This window comes from Leptodactylus fuscus, chromosome 3 (genome assembly GCF_031893055.1).
Source record: "Leptodactylus fuscus isolate aLepFus1 chromosome 3, aLepFus1.hap2, whole genome shotgun sequence".
In the NCBI taxonomy this organism is placed as follows: domain Eukaryota; kingdom Metazoa; phylum Chordata; class Amphibia; order Anura; family Leptodactylidae; genus Leptodactylus; species Leptodactylus fuscus.
The window spans coordinates 224,747,651-224,769,138 of NC_134267.1; the positions used below are offsets into that span (position 1 = coordinate 224,747,651).

Here is a 21,488-nt window from a genome sequence, read left to right on the forward strand (position 1 = left end):
TACTTTTTTCCTTGAGGAGCATGTTGCCGCTCGCGGAAAAAAGCGAGCTGCCCTTTCTTCAGGCGGATTCTGCGGCTGATTCAGCCGCGACATTCAGGTCGCGGCGGCACGCTCCGGACTAGGCCCATTCATTTGGGCCTACTCCAGAGCAGGAAGTTGCGGCAGGCGTATTTTGGTCCTTTTCTAACGCGGCTCACCCGCGTCAAAATCAGGACCAAAATACGCCCCCCTTGCCCCGTGTAAACTAGGCCTTAGGATGGCTTATATATCATAGTTTTGGATTATAATGTAATTATATGTCATGATAATACACATTTCATTCTGGCAACACTTTACATTGGCTTTGGAGGTGAGAAATGGCAGAAAGCGAGGTTGTTCTGTCTTGGACCCAGTTTCTGTGGCTTTGTTTATGAGCAGTTGTCACCTTCATAGTGTTATACAAAAACTTCATAGCCACAAATGCTAGGGCAGACATTTTGGTGGATTTCCACCATCGTTTATACGAAATTTTATGAAAATAAATCATGCCGTGTGTGGACATAAGGAGTAAAACTATTTCTGGTGATGACTTATTTAGCTTACTTTTATAGCGCCATCACATTCCGCAGCAATTTTACATAGATATTGTCATCACTGTCCCAGATAGGGCTGACAATGGAGTGTGGGAGGAAACTCACATAAACACATGGAGAATAGATATGAGCGAGTATATTCGATCGAACACCTCCCCTGCCTAGTTATTGGTGTAAAAAAGCGCCCGGGAAGGTGGGAGGGAAATCAAATTTTTACTGCATTTACCGCATGGTATTCAACCGAGTACACCAATAACTATGCAGGGGAGGTATTCGATCGAGTACTACTCGTTCATCTCTAATGGAGAACATACAAACTTCTTGAAGATGTTATCCTTGGCCAGGTGTAAACCAAGAACTACAGCGCTACAAGGCTACAGAGCTAACCACTGAGTCACTGTATAATAGAAAATGCTGTTGGGACTTTGCTTGTGATAGAAAGTTTCTATTCAGCTCCAGCATCAGCCTAAGGCCCCATGCACATGACCGTGGATAAAATTAAGGACCCATTCATTTCTATGGGCCCATACATAAGTTTTTTGTGTCCTTGCTGTACACAAGGACTACAATTAGGAAGCATGTCCTATATTAGTCTGCATTTGTGGCACAGGCAATTGTAAGGGGATCATACTAATCTTTTTTGTGGATTTGTGATTGCAGTTCTGTGTAAAATTGTTGCTCACAGGACTTTTCTCTTCGCCAGTTTCAGTATAAAATTGACAGAAACCCATTGGACGTCATTATCGTCTATGGGGTCAGTGAGTAGCAACTTTTTAAGCGGATAGGTTTCTTCCAAAATCGCCACTAAATTTTGCCCTGTTTTTTTCGAGGGAAGGCAAAGATCGAAACAGAATGCTGGAAAAAATAATCATCTTGCTCGATCTTAACCACGAATCCTTCTAAGAATAGGGCATCAAAATCAGACTGGTGGGGTGTCTGACACCCGGGACCCTTTCCGATCAGCTGCATTATATAAAGCACATAGAAGAAGATGGCTGTGTTCTCTGTGCCTTGCTATATTGCTGCAGGGATATCTGCTTCTGGCTCTGTCAGCATCTGATCAGTATCATATGACAGATCAGGCTGTCATTTTTGGTTTTCTGTTCATATGACAGATAAAAAACAAAACGGGAAATGACTTGTGCAGATGTGAATCTAACCGTACATGTGGTCTGCTTGGGATCCTGACATCGAGTGTTTAGTCCTCATGCTGGACCACCTGATGGATCTCAAGATGTGCCCTGACGGACTTAGATCCTCCATGTGTTTCAGGGACGGACATGCATGGCTGCCATATTATACATCCCCCAGTAAGAGAACCCTTTTACCTTTCATTTTGCTTGCACGCTTTTAGGAACAAATCAAGGCAGAGGATATTGTGGTAAATATTGTTTTTTCCTTTAACGTACGTGTGAGATAGAAATCTACCAAAGGAGTACATGAAGATAACTGTGATGAAAATAAAGTTTCCACACAGAAGCAAAGCGACCATATGTAGAACACGAGCTGCATTTATACAAGGTGCTCACCATTAAAATAGTATTATTGTTTGCACAGGGGAACTCGGCTGCTTTTAATAGAGGATCACTGGCCCGACTCTGCTATCAGGTATAGGATTAAGCTACATGTACGTTCACATTTGTGTCAGACTCCCAATGGACCCCATTATAGACAGTGGGGTGTGCTAGGCTTGGTGTGTAACCACTGTTTTAGTAGTCTGCTTCTCCATTGTTTGGGTTCCCTGACGGACGTGAACAATGGAGCAACATCGCTAGTGTGAACTTGTCCAGTATTTACATATATGAAGACATGCCTCTAATTCTGCCCAGTACCACCCATACACCGTCTGACCTCATTCAGTTACATTCCTGTTCCCAGGCAGTAATGGTGCCCCCCTTTGTGTAACATACAGTGATGAAGTTCCCTTCGTGCCCCCGTACAGTATAAAGCCCCCTTTAGTGGTCTCCTCGTCGTGTAATGCCCCCTTGTGGCCTCCACATGGTATCATGTTCTATTGGTTCCTTCAAACATCATAATCCCCCATTAGTGCCCCAGCACAGTGTAACATCCGTTAGTCCCTCCCACACTATATAATGCCCCTTTAGCGGCCTGCACATTGTATAATGCCCAATTTGTGCCCCCTCACATGCCACATCTGTGTCTTCAATGTCCCCATAGTGGTTCCACACACTACAAACCATGTGCCAGGTGTAAGGGACCACTGGAAACACCCTCTTTGCCCCTTCATAATGACAATGGTCAGGAGACAGATTGATGCCGACTGCTGTCCCTGTTACACTGTTACGGCACAGTAGTGGCGGAACAGAAATCTGCAATTGTTCCTGCCACTACACCAGTTTAGCTACGATCATACTACTACTATGTGACCAGCTGAGACAATTGCTGATCCCTGCCGTGCCACTACTGTCAAAAAGGGACAGCAGTCAGGAGATCAGTCCTTCTGACCGCTGTCATGGAGGCAGGTGGCTAGTGCAGTGCATACAAGGATGACCGACCACCAATTGAGCATACCTGGTATAGACAGTATCCATAGGATAGGCTATTAGTATTATATAGGAGGTGGCACAACTCTCAGCCCCTGAAGATCAACAGTTTCAAAGGACACCAATGCTCGTGTGAGCGTTGCCACCTATTAGTGCTCATGCTTGCAAAATGCTGTTACGGTAGTTCCCTCATTCACTTTCATGGATAAGCTGTAATACCATGCACCACCACGGGGGACAGTGTTGTCGAAGAATGAGTACTGCAGGGGCTGATCGGTGTGTGTGCCGAGGGTCAGACAACCACCTAGGTAATATTAATGGCTGTTCATGAGGATAGGCCAAACCCTTTATGTCCCTCCCTGGAATTGACTATATCTTCATGGGAATGCCCACTCCTGGGCATGGTGTGCACAAATCCTGCCACTTTTCACCCCTGGACGAGCTGAATTTGCTGGGTTTGTTGCTGAAAATTTGATACTGTGAGCAACCATGCTTGTGCCTAGCACTAAATTTTCAACCTGTCAGTAGAATGGAACAGCAGGTCGCAGATGAGGGCAGAAGTATCTTATACTGCAGGATTGAGACAGTGGTGTAATCACATAACATGAATGTACATGTCGCATGAAGACATAGGAATGTACTTTAGGCTTCTTGGAAAGCAGAATAATAAAATTCCCCATCGGTATAACTAGCACATAGATAAGTGCATTGCATGCTTTGTTGTGTAATAAGAGAGGATTAGTGTTGATCTGCAGGATCAGCACATTTTGCCCCCCAGGGTTGTATTCACTAGAATTTCTAATAGGTTTATTATAAGTTTGGTCTTTTACATATTTTTCCTGTTAAACATTCCAAAATCAGCAGGAGACCTGACTGGTGCAATAGAAAGACTGACAGACGCTCAGGTACGGAGATAGTATATGATGGGGGGTTCATATGCATCCCTTGTCATATCTTGTATTCCATTATAGTCTATGGGTAGATACAGAAACAGAAGATCTGAAGATAATGGAGGGAGACCCCAGAATATTTGTCCCCAGTGTGATGGGGTTGACCAGGATATACATTTTTCTGCGAGAAGGCATGGAAAGGTGTCAAATATAAATTAAAAAACAAACCAACAAAAACATATTCATCTGTCCTCAGTGCCCCGGGACTTCTTAAGGTGAAGGTCCTTGCCTCACGTGACCACTGCGGCCAATCAGGAGCCTAAGGAAAGGAACCGGGACGCCACTCACAGACGTCTCACACATTCTCAGTAGTCACGTGAGGCAAGAACTTCCGCCGGAACAAGATCCCTGGAGCGGCAGGACTGGCCCACAGTGGGAGACTGGAGTATCGGGACAGGTGAGTATGGGTTGTTTGTTTGGTTTTTTTCACCTTCCCTGACCTCCTTACCAAAAACTGTATCCTGGACAACCCCTTTAATGGAACAGAGATGCCTATAGTCCCACTTACATTTGGGAGACCAACAAGGTAGGTTCACATGGCAGAATTTGGTACTGAATTTGAGGCAGATTCCACCTCAAAATTTTTTTCAAGTTCCACTTAAAATCAGACTCAGACTTAATTTTGAGGCAGATGATGATTTTTTTTTTTTTCTAGATAGTTTTCTTTCAGTTAGGGTAGGTTCACAGAGTTTTTTGGTCAGGATTTTGAGGCCGTATCCGCCTCAAAACCCTGACCAAAAACACGGCTCTCATTGAAATCAGTGGGAGCCGCTCAAGAGTTTATTCCGGGAGCCAGAACAAGCCGGAAAGAAGCAAGTTGCTCATTCTTCAGGCCGTTTCGCCCCGCGATTCGGCCTGAAGACACTCCGGACTAGGCCCATTCATTGGGCCTAATCCGGAGCGGAGTGCGCGGCTGGATGCCAGTGCAGTGCATCGGGTTTTGAGGCTACCCGTCTATTGGACCGGAGACCACCTCAGGTTCCGGTCCAAAAAACCCTGTCTGACCTTACCTTTAGAGGGGATAAAAATCAAAGTCAGGTGAAGTCAACCTGGTAACTCACACTGCAGTGAAAGGGAAGCAGAACATTTAATCTGGCGAGTGAAGAATTTCATGCAGAATTTGATCAAGTGGAAAAATTCAGCTTCAAATTCCTGAGGGTCCAGTCACACGGAGTCTTCTGGCGCAGAATTTGCGTCAGAATCCGCGCAGAAAAAAAGCCTCCCATTGACTTCAATGGGTTCCTTTTTCCGCTCACAAATTCCGCGTCAGAATCTGCACCAGAAAATGTGTGAATGGACCATAAAGATGGATTTTTCAGAAAAATTCTACTATGTGAACATACTCTTCAGCCCCTGAAAATGAAAGGGGATCTTCAATGACTTATTGGACCATGTTGGAAAAGATTCGGCGTGGGATTGGTGAGGTATGTATGGCTCTTAAAAATACTTTACACTATGTTGAGCAGTTTAAAAATTTTCTGCGGGGATGGGTTGGTATGCTGGAATTTGGAGAATGACTCTAACTAGATTGTGAGAACCTATACTTGGAACCACATTGTGATTATTTAGGACAATGCCCCTCTATGTGCACTCAGTGGCCCTCGGTTATGGCTGTCGTTGTAATTGGTACATGTCATGCTACATTACAGGAGCCCCGCTCGTCCTGGCACTATACATGTACAGATAACGTAGACTTGGCGAAGCACGTGTCTGGAATGGCCCATGTCACAAGGTGTACACGACCTTTGTTCAGTGCCTGCCAAATCCTGCGTTGGGTGAGAAAAGGCGCATATTCTATGATTGCTATGTAACAAGTAGAAGGAGGTATTTCCACCATAAATATGGCACCTGGGCCGTGTGCTTTATCGTGAACGGCATACCAAGCGCTATATATGTTGCTTGTGTAGGCACAGTGCAGTTATGATGCCATTTTTGCACTATAGACAATCTGAACTGTAACGTTGCGTTCAAGCTCTGCACAATATCCATGGACTTTTACGGTTTTTTTGCATATTTTTCACATACTTCTGCTACTTAATATATCGCCATTGGTTGCGTTAAGGGGTTAACCCATCATATATTGGCAGAGAGGTGTATGCCTAGTTAAAGGGGTTATCACCTAAAGATAAACACCATCTATATACCCGTAAATGGCATATAGATGTTATACAGGGGAGCCACCATTATGTGCCAGAGAGAGTCTGTTGATTCCAGCCTATCTGTGGTCAGCCATTGTAAGGGGAAAAAATATAGTCAGATATGTATTTACCTGTGATAAAATCTGATTTTTGGGGCTGGATTCAGGCTGACTGCTGAAACAATCCCTATGAACTCCAATATAGTTTAAGGAGTTGTCAAGGAGTAGAAAACATGGCTGCTTTCTTCTTCGCAGGAAGTGACATCACATCTATTGTCACATGGCCGAGCTGCCCTTGCCACTTCCTGAGAAGAAAGCAGCCTTGTTTTCTACTCCTACTGTATAACGGATATGCTGTAACCATATGATGGGAAACCCCTGGCTCCTGCCGTGCCAATATGCTAGTCATTGTCTACATGAGCATCCAAAACTTTACTGACATGAAGGAGTTAACGTTATATGATTTATTTACTAATGGTTCTTCATAAATAACCAATATCTGCAGGGTTGCGTATTTCACTTGACATCATCACCCATATCATTTTTATTTTCCAGGCTCAGAAGTCTCCATCCGCCTGCTTTGTGACGTACAGGCTACCACAGACCATGGGGAGCTACAGCAGCGTCCAGTTCTGTGGGATACCGAAAGGGAAAGGACCCCATGCGGTGGGCTGTACAGACCTGATGAGCGACCACACCATTCAGGTATAGGACACATCGTACATTTGTTATAAAGAACATTTCTAAAAATCTCCTTCTTTCCTGTATGTACTGACACAGGGGTGCACTAGAGAAGAAGCCAGCAAAGCCCAATAGTGCAGAGCCTGCTATGTGTAAAAGGGTCTTCCACATCTCTGTATTTTATGGAATAACTACTGGAAAGGTTGTAAATGTCTTGTAGGTGCGGGTCCTAATATGTGCCACAAATGTGTGGTTAGCTCTCTCCGACCAGCTTTTGTGTTGCACAGATTGGGCTACCTTTACCTGGTCCATCTGGCTGACAATGCACGGAATGGGTGGCCGCACAGAGCATCATGAATTCATGTTTATTCTTTTTTCAATATCTCGGGTTATGTTGAGCAAAGAGGATACGTGAATGTAAAGTATATACCATAGAGGCAGCCCATATTATTTTTATAGGGCCCCTGGAGATGGGGGGCCCAACCCTAGTTGGATGTTTAACTTATTTTAATGTCTCTCTGTGGAGCCATGTCGTGATGTACAGTGTTGTAACAAGAGTGTGTAGGCAGTTAGGCCAAGGACCATGATGAGGGGTAAATACTCACCAAGTCCTCCTGTTCAGAAGGTAACATGTCTGGTGGTGGCAAATAGACCTTTCTCTTCTCCATGTACACCGGCGACCACCCTTACCTTAGCTTGAATGTGTTTACAGAATCCAATTTCTAATAAAACAAATTCAATACAATATCATTGCAATTCACATCACAACCTCTGGGTGGCCACATGTAGACACATTGGAAAGACATCTTGTGACGGAGTATCAAAAATCATGGGCCAAAAAACTGATGTACGGTCCAAGACAATGTATGAGTTAAAGTATCATGTAATATCATTTACTACTACTGATAATAAGATAAGAGGAAGAGGATGATGTGAAGAAGGATGACAACATCTCCTGCCTGTGATATAAATGATAACTAATCTTAGACCTTATGTACAGATATGAGACCTTGATTTATCTCTACACAACCTTCATGTATTACCATGACTGATGCCATACAACGCCCTGGACATGTAATGTCTGCATTACAAGATTGTCCCGTTGGCCATCTCTGACTTTCTGCTTCTTCATCTGCAGGGTAGCTTCTTCCGGCTGTATTACCCCTGTGTGGACAGTGATGAGTATGAGGAGGCCGTGTGGATCCCTAGGCGACAATACTACCTCGGACTCGCAGACACGCTGAAGCTCAACCGCACTGTAGTGGATTTTATCTTCAGTTATTATTTTGGTAAGTTTTAATTTAAAAAAAAAAAAAACATAAATTTTTTATTTTTTCTACTATTATCACCATCAAAAAACCATAGACATACATTTATACATAATGACAATACACAGTAAATGTAATACGATGGACAACTTGAGCCAGCAAGCGCTTGCCATAGGCTCCCACTACGGCTTATAAATGGGGGTGCCGGGCAGAGGATTTCCCTCCATTAGGTCTATGCAGCATTGTAAGGAGTTCACCCCTCCTCTCGCACAAGCTGCCATAGTGATCCGCGGATATCACTAGGAATGCATGTACATTTAGATATGTGGTACTACGTAGTAGCAAACGGGTATTGTGACCCTCTGCTCTAAATATGGGACGATCTCCTCTGCAATGCATAGAGCGCTGCTAGAGAGAGTTTTAGAGAAAGTAAAACAAAGTGTTTAAAAAAAAAAACCTACACCATTGTAAAAAAAAAGTGAAACTTGCTTTAAACTGGGACTATGTGCTAATGCGAGCGTAAGAGGAAATTGCTAGACATCAGGTTTCCTAATATTTTAGCGAGTGTAGTTACAAAGTTACACTTTGAGACTAAGACCCCACATTGCTAAAATGCAGAGGTTTGGCCATGTCAGAAACATCTACACAAAAAAGGCAGTCATTTTTACCTGCAAATTGGATGGGATTCTGCCTAATCCACACATTACAGGAAAAAACTGAAATGTTGTGATCCCAAAAATCATTAAATTTTTGCAAATTGTAGCATGTCAATTATAATTTTTGAGCCAAAGTCAAGAGTGGCTTTAGAAAGAAAGGGAATTATAAAGGAAACCCTTCTGATAGATCCACTCCTCCTGGCTTTGGTTCAAAAAAACGCAGCGGATTTCGCGTCAAAAACCTCCCCTTACAATGGTGGTCTATGCAGACCGCAAGGCTTCTTTTTTCCGCTAGCGGCGGTTTGCCGCTAGCGGAGAAAAGAAGCAACCTGCCCTATCTTCAGGCGGAAGCCACGCGGGTTGAGCCGCGTGGCTTCCGCCCCCGGCAGCACCCTCCTATGTCGGCTCATTCATATGAGCCGACAGCGGAGAGGAAAGCCACGACCGCGATGGTCGCGGCAGGCGGGTTTTGACCAGAGAGAGACGCGGCTCGCCGCGTCTCTCTCTGTGTCAAAACCCGTGCGGGCAGTTCATGTGTGAACTAGCCCTAAGGCCAGGGCCCCACGTGGCATAAAAGCCGAAGTTTGGCTGCAGCAAAAACGCATAGTTTTACAGTGCCTGCAAAGTGGACTCCTATCCACCATTGCGGTTTTGGAAATCTCAGCATGTCATTATACTTACGGAAATGCCAGCGGTTTCCCTGTAGGTGTAATTGAAGCAGAAAGTCCACAGTCCTCTGTGAACTTTTTTGGGAAAAACTGCAATGCATTCTTGCTGCGGTTTTTCCCTTGGGCTCATTTGCTGCGACCTACTACCCGGAACCTCAGCCGGAAGGCTGTTTTTGGCCTAGGTAAGTAAAGCTTATTCTAAGAGATTTGGTATCTTGCAAAAGATTTTCTTCTTTTAGAACAATAGTTTCTAACCTGCGCTCCTATAACTATATACAACTATAACTCCAGGCATATTCGGACAACTACAAGCGAGAGTTGAGGTCTTGCAAATGGAAGCCATTATAATAAGATGTGGTGTCTCTTTTTCGTAGGTTCTGTAAAGTGTCCTGCAAAGATGAACGCGCCTTTCAAGCCTGGAGAGAAATATCCCTTGGTTATATTCTCCCATGGTCTTGGAGCTTTCAGGTAATACGTGTATCATGCACTTCACTTTTCTAGTATTGTCTACAACATCCTCTGAGATCCTTCTCCATGTTCACAAAGGGGATACAGATTTCTGATGGGTCATTGATATGAGACAGGTGGACACTGTACACCCCCATTGATCAGCTGTTTAGAGACAGAAACATTTGGATGAGCATAGGAGCCTCATCACAACTTACTAAGTACAGCACCATGCATTGTATAGTGGCTGTGCTTGGTTGTCACAGCTCAGCCCCATTTACTCGAATGGGACAGAGCTGCAAACAGGCCATGTGACCAATGGGTGTCACATCACACAGACTAAACTAGGGAAAGGGACCAGCCTCGCGGAGGACAGGCAGAAAATCAGCACTCACCCAGTTTTTTGGAAAATGGAAGGCAACTTTATTTGGCACCACGCGTTCCGGGCAAACAGCCCTTTTTCAAGTGCAATAACAATCCCGCCACTGTGGACAGTTTGCAGACAGCAAACTGTCCACAGTGGCGGGATTGTTATTGCACTTGAAAAAGGGCTGTTTGCCCGGAACGCGTGGTGCCAAATAAAGTTGCCTTCCATTTTCCAAAAAACTGGGTGAGCGCTGATTTTCTGCCTGTCCTCCGCGAGGCTGGTCCCTTTCCCTACTTTGGTCTGACGTCCCCGAAGACGTTTATCAGCAGCTGCCTTCCGGTTCTACCGGTTTTCTTTATATCACGTCTATTGGTTGTTGTGTTCAACACAACCAGGCCAGGTGAGCGGACACCTGTATTGCTTTATATATCTGTTTCATATACCAAAGGTATCACACAAAGAACGGCTCGGTGCCGGGGATTTTGTTTTCTTCTCACATCACACAGACTGTCAAGTAGCAGGGTGGTGCAGCTTTGAGCAGCCAGTCTAATATTGATGACCTAACCTAAAGATAGGACATCAATATTTTATTCCTGAGAAACCACTTTAAGGCTGAGGCCCAACGTTAAGAAAAAGCGGCTTTTTTTGTTGTAGATTTTGCTAAGATTTATTGAGCCAAAATCAGGAGTGGATTGAGTAGAAGGGATAAGTATAAGAAGCTGCCTGTCATTGAAGTCCCTCCTGACTTTGGTTCAAAAAACCACAGCAAAATCTGCAACAAAAAAAGCAGCTGAATTCAAAGCACCGTCTCCTTTCTAGCGGTATGTAATACCGCCGGTGTCAGAGGACACGGAAGGTTCTCTTTAAGTCATAGAAGTGGCGCAGCAGATCCATTGTATCAGCCAGCAATCAATAAAGAGGGTGACAAAACTACCTTTCTCACAATAGGCGAGGGTCTCTCAGGGGCAGCCTTTACCTATGAGGCATTCATGGAACTATCTAAAATCCTGAGAGCGGGAACGAGGGAGCCATGATACCTGGGGATGAGTTTATATCAGTCTCTGTCATGTCTTGTGGTCAGCCATTATAGGGGGCTTAGTCAACTAAACCATCTGCCCTGTGTAGTGTAGTCCCCTTAGATAGCATGGAGGTGAATTAAAGCGATACATCCCTTTAATAATATCTCTAATGTAATGTATGGGATAGTTGGCCAGTCACTCTCCAGCTCTCAGGCTTTGCTCTGTGTAACTCACGTCATTGTGTTCTTGTTACTCTGCAGGACGTTGTATGCCGCCATCTGCATTGGGCTGGCCTCGCAGGGATTTGTCGTAGCTGCAGTGGAGCACAGGTAAGTGCGGTGACAGTGGACAGGGCATTATTATTTTCGGGTTATATTCTGCACGTAAAAGTTAGCCAGGTTCCTTCCATTTTATCTGCCCAATGCACTGCCGGATATTGCATGGTATTGAGACATGAGCAGCCAAAATAAAAGTGGAGCAGAGCCATCTTGCTATAGGATCCCCATAACTAAGCCAGCTTGCTGTAGGGTCCCCATAACTAAGCCAGCTTTCTATAGGGTCCCCATAACTAAGCCAGCTTTCTATAGGGTCCCCATAACTAAGCCAGCTTTCTATAGGGTCCCCATAACTAAGCCAGCTTTCTATAGGGTCCCCATAACTAAGCCAGCTTTCTATAGGGTCCCCATAACTAAGCCAGCTTGCTATAGGGTCCCCATAACTAAGCCAGCTTGCTGTAGGGTCCCCATAACTAAGCCAGCTTTCTATAGGGTCCCCATAACTAAGCCAGCTTTCTATAGGGTCCCCATAACTAAGCCAGCTTTCTATAGGGTCCCCATAACTAAGCCAGCTTGCTGTAGGGTCCCCATAACTAAGCCAGCTTGCTGTAGGGTCCCCATAACTAAACCAGCTTGCTGTAGGGTCCCCATAACTAAGCTAGCTTGCTATAGGGTCCCCATAACTAATCCAGCTTGCTGTAGGGTCCCCATAACTAAGCCAGCTTGCTATAGGGTCCCCATAACTAAGCTAGCTTGCTGTAGGGTCCCCATAACTAAGCCAGCTTTCTATAGGGTCCCCATAACTAAGCCAGCTTTCTATAGGGTCCCCATAACTAAGCCAGCTTGCTGTAGGGTCCCCATAACTAAACCAGCTTGCTGTAGGGTCCCCATAACTAAACCAGCTTGCTGTAGGGTCCCCATAACTAAGCCAGCTTGCTATAGTCCCCTATAACCGAACATATTTTCTGCACCCCATTGCAGCTCGTCATCTGCCCTTAAGAGGCGCTGCAGTACCGTCATAACACTACCATTCTGTGTTAGTGTCCCTATAACAGAACCAGCTTGAATCACTGAGAAAGATGAGAAGGGATCTGTGACGGGTCCACCAGGGTAGAAGAAAGCATTTTGAGCACGGCTTTAGTGTCCTGTCAGACAAGGTTGTAGCTTTGGCCTATGTCTGGCTACTATAAAACCGCATCCACCGTTCCTGTCTTACCAATAACAGGTACCAATAAGCCTTTGTTCATCTAATAGGGATGAATCTGCCTCTGCCACATTTTACTTCCGAGAGCGTTCCTCCACTGACAGCGGTGATGGCGACGAGGAGTGTGAACCTCTAGAGGAGGTCTGGCTGTACAACAAGTCTCCAAAACCTGGAGCCGACGAGTTTCCACTGCGATTTGAACAGGTACAAGAGTAAATTTATGATAGAAGGGTTGGGATTTAGAGGAAAACCTGCACCAAAACCATAAAAAATCTACACGCAGATATACCCCTTGGTTTGTTTGCCTGGTGTACAGTGGTCCTAAACATCATAATGTGATCATTTGATCGCTGAAATAATACATTGGTACACTGAGTATTCGATTTATACATCCACCATGCATATTTTGTGTACAGACAGTCGGATAGTCAGATGGGGGTCCTCTGTTTTTCCTGTGAATAACTAATACTCCATTGTCCCTGTGTTTCTGCGTATAGGTCCAGAAGAGAGCAGATGAATGTCTACGAGCCTTAGACCTCCTGCTGGACATCAACGCTGGCAAACCGGTCACCAACGCATTGCCATCCAACTTTGACTGGTTGCTATTAAAGGTGAGAACAGAAACACAGCATGTGACATCTGTTAGAGGTGGCAGCCATTTACCTCTCACCACCACCAGCAACTCTTTGCAGCCTTCAATTGGCGCCCTACACCAATTGTGACACAGTTGGAATTTTTTCTCTAGCCCCCACCATTCCTGAACAATCAATTCTGTTAGTTTCAGCACCCAATATAATTAGGCTCTCTACTAGGCGGTCTTAAACAAACTGCTCCAGTTCAGGACCACCCACCTGACAGTAAAGAGCCTAATTGACATGTTGGGTAAGAAATTATTGCTCAGGAATGGTGGGGGCTATTGAAAATGTTCCAAATGTTACAGTAGCTGCTACACCACTGGTTCTAAGTATGCAAGTGGTAATGGGTGGAGGTGGTGACAGGTCCTCTTTAAGAGGAACCCGTCATCACATATTCCATTCCTAAACTGCCACCCTGTTGTCTTACAGAATGGTAATAGTTCTCTAAAGATGTGACTCTCTGAAATAGGTCTTGGAGAACAAAGGAATTTATAATGTATATTCTTTTTTATCTATTTTATTTCTATCCAATTATCACTATCCTCATTTAAGGATTCCATTGATGTTCAAAAAGTGGCGGTGGCCGGACATTCATTTGGTGCAGCATCAGCAATCAAAGCTCTCGGTAGAGATTCACGGTTTAGGTAAGAAAGCTAAAGAAAAATCTTATCTATGTATTGTTAGTAACTAGAGATGAGCGAATAGTATTCCATCAAATACTCGTATCGGTCGAATACCACACAGGAAAATTCCATTGAATTCAATTCAAAAACTTCCTCATGCGCCTCGTCCTGCTGAACTGGAAACCGGAACAACATTCCCGTTTTTTCCCATAGACTATAATGGTATTGATATTCGATCGAATACTACTCGCTCATCTCTATTAGTGACTATAATTATGGTAAATTCAACATATACAGTTTATATTCTTGTACATAGGGGCAGTATTATGGTAGTTATATTCTAGTACATAGGAGGTAGTATTATAGTAGTTATATTCTTGTACATAGGGGCAGTATTATAGTAGTTATATTCTTGTACATAGGAGCAGTATTATAGTAGTTATATTCTTGTACATAGGAGCAGTATTATAGTAGTTATATTCTTGTACATAGGGGCAGTATTATAGTAGTTATATTCTTGTACATAGGAGGCAGTATTATAGTAGTTATATTCTTGTACATAGGAGGTAGTATTATAGTAGTTATATTCTTGTACATAGGGGCAGTATTATAGTAGTTATATTCTTGTACATAGGAGCAGTATTATGGTAGTTATATTCTTGTACATAGGAGGTAGTATTATAGTAGTTATATTCTTGTACATAGGAGCAGTATTATAGTAGTTATATTCTTGTACATAGGGGCAGTATTATAGTAGTTATATTCTTGTACATAGGAGCAGTATTATAGTAGTTATATTCTTGTACATAGGAGCAGTATTATAGTAGTTATATTCTTGTACATAGGAGTAGTATTATAGTAGTTATATTCCTGTACATAGGAGCAATATTATAGTAGTTATATTCTTGTACATAGGGAGCAGTATTATAGTAGTTATATTCTTGTACATAGGAGTAGTATTATAGTAGTTATATTCTTGTACATAGGGGCAGTATTATAGTAGTTATATTCTTGTACATAGGGGCAGTATTATAGTAGTTATATTCTTGTACATAGGAGTAGTATTATAGTAGTTATATTCTTGTACATAGGAGCAGTATTATAGTAGTTATATTCTTGTACATAGGAGCAGTATTATAGTAGTTATATTCTTGTACATAGGAGCAGTATTATAGTAGTTATATTCTTGTACATAGGAGCAGTATTAGTTATATTCTTGTACATAGGAGCAGTATTATAGTAGTTATATTCTTGTACATAGGGGCAGTATTATAGTAGTTATATTCTTGTACATAGGGGCAGTATTATAGTAGTTATATTCTTGTACATAGGAGTAGTATTATAGTAGTTATATTCTTGTACATAGGAGCAGTATTATAGTAGTTATATTCTTGTACATAGGGGCAGTATTATAGTAGTTATATTCTTGTACATAGGGGGCAGTATTATAGTAGTTATATTCTTGTACATAGGAGCAGTATTATAGTAGTTATATTCTTGTACATAGGAGTAGTATTATAGTAGTTATATTCTTGTACATAGGAGGTAGTATTATAGTAGTTATATTCTTGTACATGGGAGCAGTATAAAAGTTGATGTGAAATCATTCTGTTTACTGTGTTGGTGTTAGGTGTGGTGTGGCACTGGATGGCTGGATGTACTCTCTGAGAGATGAGATCTTTTCCACTATCCATCAACCAGTTCTATTCGTGAACTCTGAGAAGTTTCAGTGGGTTGATAACATTCTTCTCATGAAGAAGATGGATTCCACCAGAGTTGAGAGAAAGATGATCACTATCAAGTAAGTGTATACTAGTATCAGTCTAGTTTCCATCTATCATTGTTATGCCATGTTGGATACCGCAGTAATGTACACACAGCAGACTATCAATAGTATTCTTACTTTGTGCCATTAAGCTGTAGAAATTGGGAGTTAATCTGATTGTCCGGGGTAGAGCATTCCAGAGAAGTGGTGCAACTCGGGAGAAGTATTGTATACGAGCGTGGGAAGTTCTGATAATTGAGGATGTAAGTCTTAGGTCATTAAGTGATCATAGAGCACTGGTTGGGCGGTAGACAGAGATGAGGGAGGAAATTTTGGGAGGTGCAGCATTATGGAGAGCCTTGGGGAATGGGGGGCATAAGTTTATATTTTATTCTATAATGAAAAGGCAGCCAATGTAGCGACTGGCACAGACCTGATGTTCGGTTTTGGTTATTTTTCGATTCATCGCCCAGCCCTAACTTGAATACCCCGTTATCAGGGACTATAGACATGACTGTGTTCCATCCATGACACCCAATATGCGCTGGTCACATTTCCCTGACTGATCACAGCCATGTGAATGGAACTGAAGTCAATATGATGTATTATGCACTCCCAAAATGGCTGGAGTGCTGCTGTACTAAGAATTTGAGTCCAGTAGTGCTCCAGTGTTTGGCAGCACATAACTCAGTATGATGCAGGGCGGTCCAGATAAGGACCATGTTTCATGGATAGAAAGCACAGTTGTGTGAATAGTTCCTAAAACTTAGTAAATTTCTAAGTTTTCTGCATTTCTATTTATTTTTGTATAGGGGCAGCGTACACCAGAGCTTTCCAGACTTCACTTTCCTGACCGGTTACCTGATCGGTAAACTATTCAAGCTGAAAGGAGAAATTGATCCGTACGTGGGGATGGACATCATCATCAATGTTACATTAGCCTTCCTACAGCGCCATCTAGGTGAGTGCACCTGCAAACACAACTGTGTGCACTATGGGTTGCAGCTCATGTGCTCCAGTCCTTCTTATGTTCTGGTTTTATTTCATCATTTAGGTCTCCAGAAAGATTTTAACCAGTGGGACCCTCTCATCGATGGAGAAGGAGAATTTGTCATTCCTGGGACTAACCTTGATCTACCTCCAAGGGACACTGAGACCTCCAAGTGACACTTGCACCAATGCACCATTACCAGTGTTATAACTATATCTGCCATCCCAGGACATGGAGAGGCATGGAACCTATACCTCATACATGGAGAATAGATTACTAGGTCATAGGACGTGAGAGGCGTGGGTCTGTACATTATACATGGAGAACACATCACATGGACAGATCACAGGTCGTGATAGGCGCAGAACTGTACCTTATACATGAAGAACGTGTTATTGCATCAGAAGACGTGCTAGGCACAGGCCTTTACCTTTTTACATGGAAAACACAATATTTGATCACGATATGATAGGAGCAGAACTGTACCTTATACATGAAGATCACGTTATTGCATCACAGGACGTGTTAGGCGCGGGTCTACACCTAATACATGGAGAACATGATATTAGATCACAGGTCGTGATAGGCGCAGAACTGTACCTTATACATGAAGAACATGTCATTGCATCACAGGTCGTGATAGGCGCAGGTCTACACCTTATGCATGGAGAACACAATATTAGATCACAGGACATGATAGGCGCAGAACTGTACCTTACAGATTTAGAACATATTATGACTTGCCAAGACGTGATAGGCGCAGGCCTGTATCTTATACTCGTACATGGGGTATATATTGTTAGATCACCAGACATGATAGGTGCAGGCCTGTATATCATACGAGGGGAAAACATTATGGGATCATAAGTCATGAGAGGCACAGACCTGTCCCTTATACTGCATAGAGATCACATTACAGACGACGTGCAAGGCGCGGGACTGTAGCTTATACATGGACAATACATTACTAGATCACAGGAGGTGATAGGCGCAGAACTGTACTGTATACATGTTACTTCACAAGACAGCATAGGTGTGGGTCTGTACATTGTACATAGGGAACACATTGCTAGATTACAAGTCGTGATAGGAGCACATGGAGAATACAATATTAGTTGAGACATGAGAGGCACAATGTGTTCTCTGTAACTTATACACAGAGAACACATTATTGTCATGATAGGTGCAGGTCGACCTGTTGTACATGGAAGCCCTATTTTTTGGCATTAGGACATGACCTCACTATACATGATAGATGAAGAGTTTATTGTTAGATCACAGGACATGAGAGGTGCAGGTCTGTACCGTATACTGAGAACACATTACAGGACATGATAGGCGCAGGTCTGTACCGTATACTGAGAACACATCACAGGACATGATAGGCGCAGGTCTGTACCGTATACTGAGAACACATCACAGGACATGATAGGCGCAGGTCTGTACCGTATACTGAGAACACATCACAGGACATGATAGGCGCAGGTCTGTACCGTATACTGAGAACACATCACAGGACATGAGAGGCGCAGGTATGTACCGTATACTGAGAACACATCACAGGACATGAGAGGCGCAGGTCTGTACCGTATACTGAGAACACATCACAGGACATGAGAGGCGCAGGTCTGTACCGTATACTGAGAACACATCACAGGACATGAGAGGCGCAGGTCTGTACCGTATACTGAGAACACATCACAGGACATGAGAGGCGCAGGTCTGTACCGTATACTGAGAACACATCACAGGACATGATAGGCGCAGGTCTGTACCGTATACTGAGAACACATCACAGGACATGATAGGCGCAGGTCTGTACCGTATACTGAGAACACATCACAGGACATGATAGGCGCAGGTCTGTACCGTATACTGAGAACACATCACAGGACATGATAGGCGCAGGTCTGTACCGTATACTGAGAACACATCACAGGACATGAGAGGCGCAGGTCTGTACCATATACACGGAGAACACATAAATCCATGTTATCCATCCTAGACTAGTATACAAGACTGGAAGATGTTCTGGCCCCATTTCTTTACGACCTTTGTACCTTCTGGATGGTTATGGACTGTGGTGTTTTACAATTGGGTAGGTGTAGACATGTGTGGTCTACATCATTTCTTATAAGCAACACTTTGTATGATCCTGGGATCCTTGAACCAGATGTAAGTTACTTCCACTGAGTATTGCTTACCTCCTGCATCGTGCACTAGAGTCTGAAGTAACCTGGAATCCATCTTCTTTCTCAGCACAGACTCTCCCATGCTCTACACTGCAGCTCTGCTTTATCAGATTGGCTGCTGTGTTTAGCAGAAGCCCGTCAGTGTGTGGAGAGCTGATTTATTACAGCGGGTACATAATGCTGCACTGCACAAATAGGTCTGACTAAAGGGGGGGATCCGATTTATGACCTGACCATGTGAACAAGCACAAGCTGCAAGATCTACAGGACAATCCAGGATCCTGGTGCTCCCTCTACTCCAGATGCCTAATCTTCTTAAGTGTGTCAATGGACTCTTTCTATAATAAGATAATACACTACTGTAACCATGGCTGCAGCACTAGAACAGGATTCTAGGATTGTTTTTTACTGAAGTATTTGCACTTTTGTTACTGTGCTTTTAATGGAAATATTAACAATAGATGATGTAGTACAATGCACTCAATGCCTCCGATCTACATGGGAAGAGTATTACAGGGCGCAGGCCTGACCTGCAGACAATGCCAAGGCGCAGGCGCACTCGTTCTCAAACAGTGTCTACTGCCATCTGGTGGCGGACTTGCATGCTTTTGCAAGTGGAGCTACAATAACTACTGACATAATGGTAATCATTAATAAACAATCCCTAGATGTACTAAGAATAAGCGTCACCAATGGAAATCTGATACATGATCTTAAGAATGAATGACAGGAGCGGTGTGCTTAAGAAGGATCCATCACCAGGTCTGAAAAGCCCAATGACTTCCATCATCTGATCGGCGCTGACAACCTGAGCATTTTGGTGCCTCATTGATCCAAATCTGTTCAGCTGTTCCAAAGATATAAGCCCTTTTAGTGTTGATGCAAATTAAGGTCTACTAGCCAAGTGGGCGGTGACACATGTAATACATGTCATTGGCTTATGAGCCCCGGTGACAGCTCCTCTATAAAGCAACATAAGGTGGTAATATTTCCCACAATGCAGTTTTGTTTATTGTAGAAAATATTCCCCTCCCCCCCCTCCTTCTTCAGGAGTACTAAGTGTAGGTAAAACAGGAAAATACAACACAACTAGGGAAATCTATGACCGGCTTCTTCTCCAGAGGAACAATGTGTAATCATAGACTAGTGTGTTGTACAATGCCGACAGATCCTCTATATACTACACAGGAGAGAGGACAGGTCCTCTATATACTACATCACACAGGAGAGAGGACAGATCCTCTATATACTACACCACACAGGAGAGAGGACAGGTCCTCTATATACTACACCACACAGGAGAGAGGACAGATCCTCTATATACTACACCACACAGGAGAGAGGACAGGTCCTCTATATACTACACCACACAGGACAGGTCCTCTATATACTACACCACACAGGACAGGTCCTCTATATACTACACCACACAGGAGAGAGGACAGATCCTCTATATACTACACCACACAGGACAGGTCCTCTATATACTACACCACACAGGAGAGAGGACAGATCCTCTATATACTACACCACACAGGAGAGAGGACAGATCCTCTATATACTACACCACACAGGAGAGAGGACAGATCCTCTATATACTACACCACACAGGAGAGAGGACAGATCCTCTATATACTATACCACACAGGAGAGAGGACAGATCCTCTATATACTACACCACACAGGACAAATCCTCTATATACTACACCACACAGGAGAGAGGACAGATCCTCTATATACTACACCACACAGGAGAGAGGACAGATCCTCTATATACTACACCACACAGGAGAGAGGACAGGTCCTCTATATACTACACCACACAGGAGAGAGGACACATCCTCTATATACTACACCACACAGGAGAGAGGACAGATCCTCTATATACTACACCACACAGGAGAGATCCTCTATATACTACACCACACAGGATAGGTCCTCTATATACTACACCACACAGGAGAGAGGACAGATCCTCTATATACTACACCACACAGGAGAGAGGATAGATCAGTGTTGGCAAAAAGTATTGGCCCCCCTGCAATTCTGTCAGATACTACTCATGTTCTTCCAGATAATGATTGCAAGCACAAACTCGTTGTTAATATCTTCATTTATTTTGCTTGCAGTGAAAAAAAAAAAAACACAAAATAGAATGAAAAAAAAAAAGTCAAATCATTGATCAATTTACACAAAACTCCAAAAATGGGCCGGACAAAAGTATTGGCCCCCTCAGCCTAATACTTGGTAGCACAACCTTTGGACACAATAACTACGCACAACCGCTTCCGCTAACCAGCAATGAGTTTCTTACAAGGCTCTGCTGGAATCTTAGACCATTCTTCTTTGGCAAACTGCTCCATGTCCCCCCTGAGATGTGAAGGGGGCCTTCTCCAAACTGCCACCAAGAGACCTCTCCTCCCCCACAGGTGTTCTATGGGATTCAGGGCTGGACTCATTGCTGCCACTTTACAAGTCTCCAGGGCTTTCTCTCACCACCATTTTCTAGTGCTGACCTGAAGTGTGTTTTGGGT

At 43.5% G+C, this 21,488-nt stretch overlaps 1 protein-coding gene across 1 annotated transcript in view; it reads left to right on the plus strand.

The window, feature by feature from the left end:
- Nucleotides 1-19,461, plus strand: part of PLA2G7 (phospholipase A2 group VII) — a 31,407-nt gene extending 11,946 nt beyond the window's left edge. Inside the window, exons 2-11 of the mRNA XM_075269218.1 lie at nucleotides 6,719-6,868; nucleotides 7,983-8,133; nucleotides 9,811-9,904; nucleotides 11,530-11,598; nucleotides 12,799-12,952; nucleotides 13,246-13,359; nucleotides 13,936-14,027; nucleotides 15,637-15,807; nucleotides 16,584-16,732; nucleotides 16,826-19,461. Coding sequence (XP_075125319.1) covers nucleotides 6,770-6,868; nucleotides 7,983-8,133; nucleotides 9,811-9,904; nucleotides 11,530-11,598; nucleotides 12,799-12,952; nucleotides 13,246-13,359; nucleotides 13,936-14,027; nucleotides 15,637-15,807; nucleotides 16,584-16,732; nucleotides 16,826-16,938 — 1,206 coding nt within the window. The 5' untranslated portion in view covers nucleotides 6,719-6,769 and the 3' untranslated portion in view covers nucleotides 16,939-19,461. The remainder of the gene's footprint in view (nucleotides 1-6,718; nucleotides 6,869-7,982; nucleotides 8,134-9,810; nucleotides 9,905-11,529; nucleotides 11,599-12,798; nucleotides 12,953-13,245; nucleotides 13,360-13,935; nucleotides 14,028-15,636; nucleotides 15,808-16,583; nucleotides 16,733-16,825) is intronic.
- Nucleotides 19,462-21,488: the final 2,027 nt, after the last annotated feature.